The following is a 13,296-nucleotide window of genomic DNA, read 5'->3' as shown; positions in this document are numbered from 1 at the left end:
CACGTTCCCTTACTGCTGCAGAAAAAAATTAGGGACAGCTTGACAGAGAGGCCTTGAGTCTGGGTTGGGATGTAAAACATTTCAACCAGTACTTGTATGGGAGAGAGATAACCCTCATGACTGATCATTAACCGCTAGTGTCCATTTTCAGAGCACGAAAGTGTGTCCACTAACAGCAGCAGCACAAATGCAGATATGGGCCCTCTTTCTTGGAAGACACAATTACAACATTGAATTCAAGAGGACAACTAATCTTGGAAATGATGATGGATTATCTCATTTGCCCTTGGAAAGGGAAACAACTGAAAAATTTACAAAAGTATCTTGATGTATTTTCCCCAATGTAAATTGAAAGTCTCCCTATTACAGCAGAGATGATAAAACAGGAAACTGGACAAGATCTCACACTGTCTCAGGTCAACATGGTCACCCAGGTCTACAACCACCACAGAGGAGGCCCAGAACCTGAGATTGTTTCACAGCTCTCCTAGTCTCTCCTACTAAACAGAGTGACCCTCTCCCAGCCCCCAGTCAAGAAGCATGATATCCCATGAGAATAAGAAATCCTCCACAGCCATTAAATCTTTGGGCTTGACTGGGACGCTTTAAAATTTTCTATGCTGTGGATGTCTGTATAGTAGCTATATGGTATATTGTATCTGTGTGTGTGTATAATGGCTAGAGCAATGTGTTACATATTTGAGTAGAGATGCATTCTATATTGAGAGGGAGATTATAGATAAGCAGGGATGAGTGATGTGTATTTAATATTTCAGTAATATTTGAGTAATGTAAATATATTGTTTAAGCATTGCTCATTGTTTACATAATTCAATGTGGGTTATGTGTAAAAGTACGTGAACGACATATGTCATACGTGCATCTTGCTAAAGTGAAAATGAAGTAGACACGTTTTTCCCTGGCTCTGTGATTTTGTTTCGATTAAAGATTGGAGTTACAAAGTATAACAGGAGAATCCAAAGCAGTGGATCATAAAATATCACTAATGGTAGAGAGAGGCAGAGAAAGACATGCTGATGGGATGAGATGAAATCGGATGGTAGGACATTCGTTTGAAACATAAACGTTAGCATAGATCATTCAGGCTATTGACCACTCATTATCGCTGCCTATTGTGTTTAACATATACATGAATTTTTCATGGAGAAATGAATTTGTATTCTTTAACTATCTGTTAAGAACTATTTGCAGTTGTCTGTTGAGTGTGTTTAAATAGCCTCTGCATACTATGCTTCCTCCAAATCACTGACTGTCACAGCAATGTCAATATTGCTCCATATTTTGAAAGTGGAACAAATGTTAATATTCATCAACTTACAAAATTTGTCATCATTCATGAGATGTGTTATTAATATTAAGCAGTTAAATCTAGACTGTAACAGATATGTTTGCAATCATCAGCACAATTTATACAAGTATCATAAGGGATGCTTGAGGCAAAGCAAAAATTAAGTGCCAAGTCATTATATGCATATTTACAGAAGAACATAGTTATGGTGCAGGGTATTTTGTCCATCTTATTAGGTCTCTTGCACATAGCTGAGGTTCTCAGCTATTGTTTACTTCTCTCAATCAGAAGGAAAAGCTTGCAAAATGTAAACTCAAGAAGGTCTGCAGATGCTGGAAATCTTGACCAATACCCAAAATGCTGTAGGAACTGATGAAATGCCACAAAACATCAACTGTTTCTTCCCCTTCATAGATGTTGCCAAGCTTGAAAAATATCTTTCCTTAAAGGTGGAGTGTGCTTTAAGTAGTCTGCAGGAAATAAATCTGGTTCCATTAGAGAACAAAAATCAGTTGGTGTTAGTAATGACTGTGCTTAAACCTTTTTTAAATTTTTCCTTTACTACTTTATTTTCCCCATTGTTTCTCTTTTTGTATATAGAGAATGGACCTATAGCACAGTACAGGCTGTTTGGCCCATTATGTTGTCCTGACCTTTTAATCTACTCCAAGATCAATCTAACAATCAGATATAGGAGCAGAATTAAGCCATTTTGCCCATTGAATCTGCTCCACCATTTCATCATGGATGAACCATTTCCCTCTCAGCTCACGTCTCCTACCTTCTCCCCAGTTCCCTTCAAGCCCTGACTAATCAAGAATCTATTAACCTCTACCTTAAATATACCGAATGGCTGAGCCACCACAGCCGCCTGTAGCAACAAATTCCACAGGTTCACCACTCTCTGGCTAAAGAAATTCCTCCTCATCTCCGTTTTAAATGTATGTCCCTCTATTCTGAGGCTGTGTCTTGTGGTCTTTGACTCCCCCACCAAAGGAAACATCCTCTCCACATCCACTGTATCAAGGCCTTTCAGCATACAATAAATTCCAATGAGATCCCCCCCCCCATTCTTCTGAATTCCAATGTGTACAAGCCAAGAGCCATCAAACACTCCTCATATGACACAAAATAATCTGCAGATACTGGGGCCAAAGCAACACGCACAACAAGCTGGAGGAACTCAGCAGGTCGGGCAGCATCCGTGGAAAAGATCGGTCAATGTTTCGGGCCGGAACGTCAACCGATCTTTTCCACGGATGCTGCCTGACCTGCTGAGTTCCTCCAGCTTGTTGTGAGTACTCCTCATTTGATGAGTCTCTCAATGCGGGAATCATTTTTGTGAACCTCCTTTGAACCCTCTCTAATGTCAGCATGCCCTTTCTTACATAAAAGGCCCAAAACTGCTCACAATACTCCAATTGAGGCCTCACCAGTGCCTTATAAAGCCTCAACATTACATCCTTGCTTTTATACCCTAGTCCACTTGATATGAATGCTAACATTACATTTGCCCTCCTCACCACAAACTGAACCTGCAAATTAACCTTTACGGAATCCTGCACAAGAACTCCCAAGTCCCTTTGCACCTCAAATTTTTGAAATTTCTTTCCATTTAGAAAATGGTCTACACTTTTATTTCTTTTACTAAAATGCTTGCCCATACACTTCCTGACACTGTATTCCCTCTGCTAATTCTTTGCCAATTCCAATCTTAAGTCCTTATCTAGCCCCTCTACTTCTACAACACTATCTCCCCCTCCACTCCCCCCGTCACTTATCTTGGTATCATCCACAAACTTGGCCACAAAGCCATCAATTCCGTCATCCAAATAATGACCTTTAACGTAAAAAGATGAAGTCCTAACACAGACCACTGTGGATCACCACTAGTCAGTGGCAGCCATCCAGAAAGGGCTGACTTTGTTCCCACTCTTTGCCTCCTGCCAATCAGACAATGTTCTATCCATACGAGTGTCTTTCCTGTCAGACAGTGGGTGCTTAACCAGGACATTATTTTGTAGAACAGCAGAAATCCTCAATGTTCTGATTAATATTTATCCTTCAGTCAATATAGTTTTTTGTATGGAAAAACTATCCTTAATCTTGCTTTTTTTTGATAGCTGCTGGGCCCAAGATGGCAGTAGCACCTTCTACACTATGGACTAGCTACTTACAAATTAGAGAACTCTGTTAACAAGGTGTCATGGAAGGGAGGATCAATTATTTTGACAGTCTGTTTTATGTTTATAATTGGCACATTATAATTCTAACATATTTCATAAAATTAATAGAAATTTTAAATTATTGTAGAAGAGCTAGTCCTATAATGTATTCTTCTTACCTATTTTGTATTCATTTTCTATGGGTAGTGATTATTAAGCTTGTGCCAAGCTCTGCCTGACCTGCCGAGTATTTCCAGCAATATATTATCTTTATCTAATTGGCAAAAGACCAGAAGGGGCAAGCAGACATACATCAAAGCTTGTGAAACTAGTTTCAGAAGGGAATTGTATAAGTACTTGTAGCAGTTTAATGGGCTATGGGGAAAATAAATTAATTAAATAGCTTTCCCAGGAATGGCATGGTAGGAAAGGCCATATAGTTGCTTATGTGCTGTCATTGTGATTTTTGAATGTGGGTTGGGATTCATCCCATTGAAGTCAAGAATCTGGGGCATCACATAAACTACCCACATCTAGAATACTGTATTCACTTCTAGTCACTCCATAATAGGAAAGATAATGGGTCTTTGAAAGGGGTGCAGAAGAGGTTTACTGGAATGTTGCCTGGATTAGAGGGCATGTGCTATAAGGAGAAGTTGGAGAAACTTGGGTTATTTTCTCTGGAACAGCAGAGACTGAGGGGAGATCTGATAGAGGTTATTCATTTATCTTATTTATTTATTTATAAGATTATAAGAGGCATAGATACAGTAGACGGCCAGTATCTTTTACCCAGGGTCAACTTGGTTAATACCAAAGGGCAGCATTTATGGTAACAAAGGGTGTTAGATCAAAGGAGATGTGTTGGACATGTTTTTTTTATGTAGAGAGAGTGTGAATGCCTGAAATGCTCTGTCTGGGGTGGCAGTGGAAGCAAATACGATAGGAGCATTCAAGAGGCTCTTTGATAGGCACGTGATTGGAAGGATATGGACATTATGTTGGCAAAAGGATGAGTTTAATTAAGCATTTAATTAGTTTGACACTACATTGTGGGTCAAGAGGTCTGTTCATGTGTAGTACTATTGCACATACATTGACAAGGGTTGTATTTTCAACATATGCCTTGTAAGGTTCACCTAAATCAGGGGCTCCCAATGTTTTTATGCCATGGACTACTACCATTAACCGAGGGGTCTAAGGACCCCAGGTTGGGAACCCCTTACCTAGATAATACTGGGCAACTGAAGATCCATTCTGCTGAGCATGGAATTATGGGGCACAAGTAATTTTTGGAGTTTAAAACTCTTAGTGAGACTGCATTTAACTGATAATCACACCACTGATAATCGGTCAGTGCGCCAATGCTGATGCATTAGTCTCTAATGCAAATGGGTAAATTTGGTCCCCTTCCATGGCTGTTGTTGCAATAAATTAGCCTCTCCCAGGCCTTGATTAATTCCTTTGTTGACATAGCTATTTTTCAAAAAAGCTTTAGTGTGTCTAACAGCTGTGGCAAGATATAAAAATCTTGCTCAGCTCTCCGGGGAAATGAAAAGTAATCTAAGTTTTTTCTTTACTCAAGAAATCTGATTTAAAGTTGGATTCATTATCCCAACAGATTTCAGGTAAACAATAAAAATGCTGCAAATGTTCAGCATATCTGGCAGCACCTTTGGAAAGAAACACTTCAGGCCAAAGGCCCTTCATCAGTTCAAACAAAGCATCTTACCCATTAAATGGTTCTCTATCCATAGATGCTGCCTGAACTGGGTATTATTTTTCTATTTTTGTTTCTGATTTCTGGCACCTGCTGTTTTTTTTCTATTTTTGTTTAGTTTATTTTGAAAAGTTTTTAAGTTATTTAAAATAGGACAGTGATCCAAGCAGTCTCATTTGCCCTTCCACCCCCCCCATTCCTGAACCCCTGTAACATAATCTCCCTCACATGTCTATCAATGTTAAATGTAAATTCAATTTACTGATATGCCTTCGCTACAAATGAAGAATATTATACTTTGCTAATGTTTAAAGATGCCACTTGATATTTTATACTCTGTCGTTACTTTGTTCTTCTTCATTGTACCCCAGGACAGGTTGTTAGTGATTCACCACATCTTTTTGTGTGTCTTTTTTATGGTAAGAATATTGTATATGCCAGCTGGGGAAAAACTATTAGTGCTGCCTTTCAGCCGTTAATTGTGGTCAGTTCATCATACTAACGTAAGAGTTGCATGTCGGTAATCAATGTACATAAATATCATTGACAGTTGAACCTCCAACTTCTGCTCATCACAGTGGTCAGGTGTCGGCCAACCTTTGCCATTTTGCATTTTTCATGGCAAGAGATTTAGCATTGAGCAATTCCCACAATGTTTTAATCATGACATGTCCTTGTTGTTCCAAATCAGTTTTTGTATGTTGTCAGGAGTATCAGTACGGGATCTCTATATTCAAAGCAACTGGGGGATTTGCTTCCATGTGCAGTTACATTGTTAACATCACTGCTTTTCTTCTCAATTGTCAAGGGGTGGCAGCTTGTCTGGAGTGCAAGGACAGAGTTTCTGAAGAAGACTACGAGATAAGTAGCATGACTGGCCCCAAGCGTGGGCGTCTTAACCGGGAGCAGCAGGTAATATAAATGCTTCAAGATGGATATTGCAGTATTAAGCTGACATTATCAAGTATTTTTCTTCCAAATCACTGCCTTGCTGTGTTTGATCCTCTTGGGGTCATTTAAAAATAATCAGAACTCCGCTTATTTTAACTCCCTTGGCTCAATCCACACACAAGCCTAATAAAAATAGTATAAGTATCAGAAGCCTGATTTAAAAACATAACTGAGACAGAAACCTACCGCACAGTACAGGCGCTTCGGCCCACAATGTTGTGCCGACCATGTGACCTACTCTAGAAACTGCCTAGAATTTCCCTACCGCTTAGCCGTCTTATTTTTCTAAGCTCCATGTACCTATCTAAGAGTCTCTTAATAGACCCTATTGTATCAGCCTCTAACACCTTCACTGACAGTGCATTCCACACACCCACCAATCTCTGTATGATTTACTCTATGTTGACAGCCTGAAGTTGGTTTTAATGTGGACATACTGGTAATCATATTTTAATAGTAATCTGTGATGTGCATTGATAGCAAAATAGCGGAAAGACATCCCATTTCCAATCTAATGCTCTCCTGCATCAAAACCAGATGATGACTGTTGGATATATCTGTCTACCCTACTTGAGGTGTAGCACCATTCCTTCTTACTTGTGACAACACAGATTGTAACCACTCGTGCATTCAGACCATGCTGGCTTTCAGCATAGCAATTCTATCAGTTCTGTTTACCCCTTTCATTTCTCTGTACCCCTTTTCTCTCTCACATACCACTTACCTACACAAAGAGATCATTTACAGGAGAAAATTAACTTCCCTCTGAAATGTGGGAGAAAACTAGAGGACCAGAGGAGTCCAGCACGTTCATTGAGATTCTAGTTCTCACTAAGGGCAGGATTGAACTGTATGTCTGGAGTTCTGAACTAGCAGTAGTTGAGGCCAAATCACGATAGTGCAAGATTGTATTTAACTAGTCACAGAATGTATTTCTTGGAATTTAAAATAATGGTTTAGAGACCTTTTTTAAGAAGGAAAATAAAGTTCAAATGGGTTTAGTCACTTCTTTAGGAATATTAGAAGAGCTCAAAGAAAATGTGTTAATATTTTGAGCCTTAAACAACACTTACTATACTATCCACTGTTCTGGTCTCTGTAAAAAAAAACTATTAAGATGACTTCATGGAGTTCTTCCAAATCAGCGCAAGTTTGATAGGTAGTAAGATGTTTCCTTTTTAGGTGGATCTAAACCAAGAAGATCATCAGTAACAAATCTATTAAGGAGTGAAGGAGAAACTTTATACCTGGAGAGTGGTTATAATATCAAACATGTAGGAACATGAAATAGTTGAGGTCAGCTTGTGTCCATTTTAGATCTTTCTATCAATAATTGCAATACTAAGTTTTGGGATTAACCATACCAGGGTCCTGACCATGCAGGAGTTATCCTTCAGTAATGAGCAGATATAAAGATGTTACATGGACTGCCTTTTTCTGCACCCATGAGTCTTGGGTGCTGTACTATAACACCATTGGATCATGTTGGCGCTAAGCCAGCCAACATGAGTATGGAGACTGCTTTAATCCATTCTTTCTCTGGTCTCTCAGGAAGCTATTCACTCCAAATGCCCAAGCTTACCCTAGTGTCAAGGACTTTCAGTCTCACTTGATACAACTGCTTGTGGCTGGTTGGATTTGATCATGAGGGGTCTCCTGCACATCTTCAGGATGACAGGAGTGAAGGTAGGACCGATTAGAGATAAAGGTGGGAAGATGTGCCTGGAGGCTGTGGAAGTGAGCGAGGTCCTCAATGAATACTTCTCTTCGGTTTTCACCAATGAGCAGGAACTTGATGATGGTGAGAACAATATGAGTGAGGTTGATGTTCTGGAGCATGCTGATATTAAGGGAGAGGAGGTGTTGGAGTTGTTAAAATACATTAGGACAGATAAGTCCCCAGGGCCTGACGGAATATTCCCCAGGCTGCTCCATGAGGCGAGAGAAGAGATTGCTGAGCCTCTGACTAGGATCTTTATGTCCTCGTTGTCCACGGGAATGGTACCGGAGGATTGGAGGGAGGCGAATGTTGTTCCCTTGTTCAAAAAAGGTAGTAAGGATAGTCCGGGTAATTATAGACCAGTGAGCCTTATGTCTGTGGTGGGAAAGCTGTTGGAAAAGATTCTTAGAGATAGGATCTATAGGCATTTAGAGAATCATGGTCTGATCAGGGACAGTCAGCATGGCTTTGTGAAGGCCAGATCTTGTCTAACAAGCCTGATAGAATTCTTTCAGGAGGTGACCAGGCATATAGATGAGGGTAGTGCAGTGGATGTGATCTATATGGATTTTAGTAAGGCATTTGACAAGGTTCCACACGGTAGGCTTATTCAGAAAGTTAGAAGGCATGGGATCCAGGGAAATTTGGCCAGGTGGATTCAGAATTGGCTTGCCTGCAGAAGGCAGAGGGTGGTGGTGGAGGGAGTACACTCAGATTGGAGGATTGTGACTAGTGGTGTCCCACAAGGATCTGTTCTGGGACCTCTACTTTTCGTGATTTTTATTAACGACCTGGATGTAGGGGTAGAAGGGTGGGTTGGCAAGTTTGCAGACGACAAAGGTTGGTGGTGTTGTAGATAGTGTGGAGGATTGTCAAAGATTGCAGAGAGACATTGATAGGATGCAGAAGTGGGCTGAGAAGTGGCAGGTGGAGTTCAACCCGGAGAAGTGTGAGGTGGTACACTTTGGAAGGACAAACTCCAAGGCAGAGTACAAAGTAAATGGCAGGATACTTGGTAGTGTGGAGGAGCAGAGGGATCTCGGGGTACATGTCCACAGATCCCTGAAAGTTGCCTCACAGGTGGATAGGGTAGTTAAGAAAGCTTATGGGGTGTTAGCTTTCATAAGTCGAGGGATAGAGTTTAAGAGTCGCGATGTAATGATGCAGCTCTATAAAACTCGGGTTAGGCCACACTTGGAGTACTGTGTCCAGTTCTGGTCACCTCACTATAGGAAGGATGTGGAAGCATTGGAAAGGGTACAGGGGAGATTTACCAGGATGCTGCCTGGTTTAGAAAGTATGCGTTATGATCAGAGGTTAAGGGAGCTAGGGCTTTACTCTTTGGAGAGAAGGAGGATGAGAGGAGACATGATAGAGGTGTACAAGATAATAAGAGGAATAGATAGAGTGGATAGCCAGCGCCTCTTCCCCAGGGCACCACTGCTTAATACAAGAGGACATAGCTTTAAGGGGTGGGAAGTTCAAGGGGGATATTAGAGGAAGGTTTTTTTACTCAGAGAGTGGTTGGTGCGTGGAATGCACTGCCTGAGTCAGTGGTGGAGGCAGATACACTAGTGAAGTTTAAGAGACTACTAGACGGGTATATGGAGGAATCTAAGGTGGGGGCTTATATGGGAGGCAGGGTTTGAGGGTCGGCACAACATTGTGGGCCGAAGTAGCCTGTACTGTGCTGTACTATTCTATGTTCTATGTTTACCACAGCTTCAGGCATCCAAGTGCCTGAAAGTCTATGATTACGGTTTCCTTTCTCCTTGGCTTGCTACAGCCCTCTGGGTGAACGCGTTTGGTTTAAAGCAGCCAGTGCAGACCCAGCAACAGTTATTCAATATCAGGTAGATATTGCCTTTGTGCTGGAGGTGTTCCCATGCTGCGCAAGAGTACTTTGCTCCGGGGTAAACGGGGCAAGTTCCAGTTGTGAATTCACATTTTAAATTTGCAAACTCCTAGGCATTAACATTACTTAACCTGGCAATTAATAAGTTAAAAGTGGATAGCACAGAAGGATTTAAGGGAAAGCTTTATAGTAAGAAGGAATGTATCTGATAGGATGGACCGACCTCATGTGGAGTGTAGTCATCTGCAGAGGCAGCTTATGCCCAATGGTTTGTTTCTACGCTGAGACTACAGAAGTTCCTGAATATAGAGCAATGTGCATAATCTGTCACTTTCAGTCTCCTTTTTATTCAAATTTATGATGTTTTGTGTGGTATACTATTTAAATAAATTCAAAGTTAATCCCGTGGTTTGTGTTTGTTTCCAAGTTTTATGATAGTGACTATTTCAAGTCATTGAATTTAAATTTGTCTTGTTATTCTTTAATTGTATACTTAGAGAGGTTAGCTACCTTTCTATAACAGTGCACCTCTTTTCCATGTGTAGCACTGTAGGAAATACATTTTAACAAATAGTTTTCCAATATGTTTCTTAGTTGTAATCATAGATTTTATTCTTTGTTGATTGTTAGCTGCCAAAGCTGTTTGATGGCTGCCACTTCTATTTCATGGGCTCTTTCAAAAGCTGCAAGAAAGAGGATTTGGTTCACTTGGTCAAGCTTGGTGGAGGCCAAGTCCTTGCCCGGCAGCCCAAGCCTGATAGTGATGTGACTCAGAGTATCAATACTGTGGCCTACCATGCATCGCCGGGCTCAGATCAGTCTTTCTGTACACAGTACATCATATATGACAAAGACAGTAACTACAAGCCTGAGAAGATGAGGCTGGGTAAAGTGTGGACAACTCATTCTGCATGGCTGATTAACTGTGTGAAATCATTTGAATTGCTTCCAGTTACTGAGAGCTAGTGAAATTATATCTGAATATGTAGTTGATTTATTTTATAAAATTATGTGCCTCTATGTGCTGTTGTATTAAAATGGAACAGCAGCTCAGAAAATGAATAATATTAAAATTGAGGGTCAAAGTTTACTTAATTCACTGTATAAATTGCTTTATAATGACCTTCCTCTGCTAACTTCTCTTATATTTTGTTACATTAACTGCTCATTATGCTAAATTAAGCTCATTCAATAAAAAGATTTATTTGCATCTTGCTCTAGACGTTTTTCGTACTCGATTTGTTTTAACATGAAAAGAATAATGGAATATATGTACTTGCTTTGAATCTTGTCATCCTGTGTGCAACTATTGTAGAGTTTTCATTTTTTCATTGTTGACATGGTAGTTATCAAATCATGTACTTATACTTCTTTCAGAGTCATGACTGTTGACTTGACAAATCGCTGAAATGAAAATCACCGAAGAAAACTAATAAAATGGATTTTTTATCTGTGAAGATGTGTTTTGTCTTATTCTTTCTATAACTTCAGGATAGTTTGGATCAACATTGTAATTCACTTCCAGGCAGGAGGAGAATCAGGGACTGGAAATTCCCCATTTGTTGCATCAGCTTACTATTAGCAGTACAAGTATTGCTGAAGATAAGTTGATCAGATCTATGAAGTTATGGATTCAGATCAGGAACCCTGTTTTCCCTACACTTATGAAAATTTATCCTTTATAGCTATGTATCCAATTACCTTTAGAAAGGGACTCTGGAACATCACTGCCATCTCCTTTTATTATTCTGCTCTCTGAGGAGAATAATCTGAGCTTCCCTCATCTGCAAATAAATGAAGTCCCTTATCTTAGCACTGTCTGAATAAATCTTTGCATTTTCCCTATGGCCTTAGCATTATGCTTAATGTGTAGAATTTGTTGTGGCTTCTCCAGTGACTTGTACATGCGTAGCATAAGTTTCTGACTTTTCTACTTTATATATATATTTTTTTAATTTTAAAGCTAAAGAACTTGTTTGCTTTACATAGTTAGAGCTTGTCTAATAACCTTCAAAGAGTTGTGTATGACAGTATCTCTGCCTATCATGATTTCCATGTCCTTGTACATCACCTAAAACTACTATTTCACTATTTGCCCTTCATTCTTCAAGTATACTTGACTGGGTTTCTGGAATTATTGAATGGATGCTCACAGATTCAATTAACTGACTAATTATACTGCAAGTTTAAGTAACTTCATGGTGCAGTATTACCTGAAATAGTTGTGGTTTCAGTGAGAAACTGTGGTACTTTGACAGCCCGACAGTAATTTCACCAGCAGGACTACAGTAGTTCCCTATCACCATTGAGAGCAATTAGGAGAGGGCAATGAGTACCGGCCTTATCTGCAACACATGCATCTCCCGAAAATACATGAATGAGAAAAAGAACTCTTTCCACGTGCATTGCAAAATAGAGATCCAGTTCAACTCAACTGCTGCTAAAATCATTGTCTGTGTAACCACCTTAGCTATCCCAAGGTTCATCTGACCAGCCTTTCTCTTCCCGCCTTCCATAAACTTTTAGTTATCCAGAGATTATTGCCTATGTCCTTACTCAGATTAAGTTTCCTTTGCCAATTAACCACACCATATCTGACCAGCTACCAATGCCTTGATTTTAAAACTTTCATTTTAGTTTTCAAATCCTTTCAAGGCCTCTTTTGTCCCTGTCGCTGTAGTATCCATGTCCACACCACTCCAAGGAATCCGCACAGTTTGGCCTCTTGGTCATCACTGTATTTAATACTTTGCCAGTGATGGATGGCCTATCCTTCAACTACTAACCCACATTTCTAATTCCTCCCTTAGAATTCTGCCTCTCAACCTCTCTTTCCTCCACTGAGCCACTCCTTAAATCGTACATTTTGTCCAAGATTTTGATCGTCTGTCCTAATATATCTGCATGTGGCTTGGCTCAAAATCTCATTGGATAAAAACCTTCTGAAGCCATTTGGGTCAGTTTTCAATGTTACAGGTGCTACATTACAGCAACAAGGTTCGATTTCCTACATTACAACAGAGACAACAATATGGAAATGTTTATTAAGCTCTAAGGTGTGTTCAGATAACCTGAAATGTAATGTGCAGTAGAAGTGCAAGTCCCTCTCTTATAAAATACGCATTGTTATTGACAAGCTGCTTTTATTTCTAATTTCCAGCAGTTATTGCATTCTGCATATCACAAAGATTTATATTTCTGTTTTCTAATCTCTCGCTCTCTCTCCTTCTCACTATTTCCAAACAAATCAGCTGCAGTTTACAAACTTCTTCTCTCTCTTTCTGCCAGTGCCAATCTCCATCCCCATTCACCCTTGGCTGCCACCATATTGCAACCTGTTCTTTGTTTCCTGATGAAATGTTGACTGTTCATTCCTCTCCTAAATGCTGCCTGACTTGCTGAGATCCTCCAGCATTTTGTGCATGTTTCCCTCGTTTCTCTCAACTGAAACTACTTTTTTCCAACTTTACCTGCATTTAGGCAGTACAAGAGAAATGCTGATTCTCCGCAGATGCTTGCTGAGGTGCTGAGTATTTCCAGTGTTTATGTTTCAAATTTTCAGCATTTACAGTTGTT

General features: G+C 39.9%; 1 protein-coding gene across 2 annotated transcripts in view; it reads left to right on the top strand.

Annotated features, from left to right (window-relative positions):
* The window catches only part of bard1 (BRCA1 associated RING domain 1), a 258,292-nt gene extending 247,139 nt beyond the window's left edge, over positions 1-11,153 (top strand). For both annotated transcript variants that reach the window (XM_063051578.1, XM_063051577.1), the window contains exons 10-11: positions 6,003-6,106; positions 10,351-11,153. In XM_063051578.1, coding sequence (XP_062907648.1) covers positions 6,003-6,106; positions 10,351-10,686 — 440 coding nt within the window. In that variant the 3' untranslated portion in view covers positions 10,687-11,153. The remainder of the gene's footprint in view (positions 1-6,002; positions 6,107-10,350) is intronic.
* The last annotated feature ends 2,143 nt before the right edge of the window (positions 11,154-13,296 follow it).

Source organism: Mobula hypostoma, chromosome 6 (assembly GCF_963921235.1).
Source record: "Mobula hypostoma chromosome 6, sMobHyp1.1, whole genome shotgun sequence".
Lineage (NCBI taxonomy): Eukaryota > Metazoa > Chordata > Chondrichthyes > Myliobatiformes > Myliobatidae > Mobula > Mobula hypostoma.
Note: the sequence above shows the minus strand (reverse complement) of the source record. Positions and strands in the feature narration are given on the sequence as shown.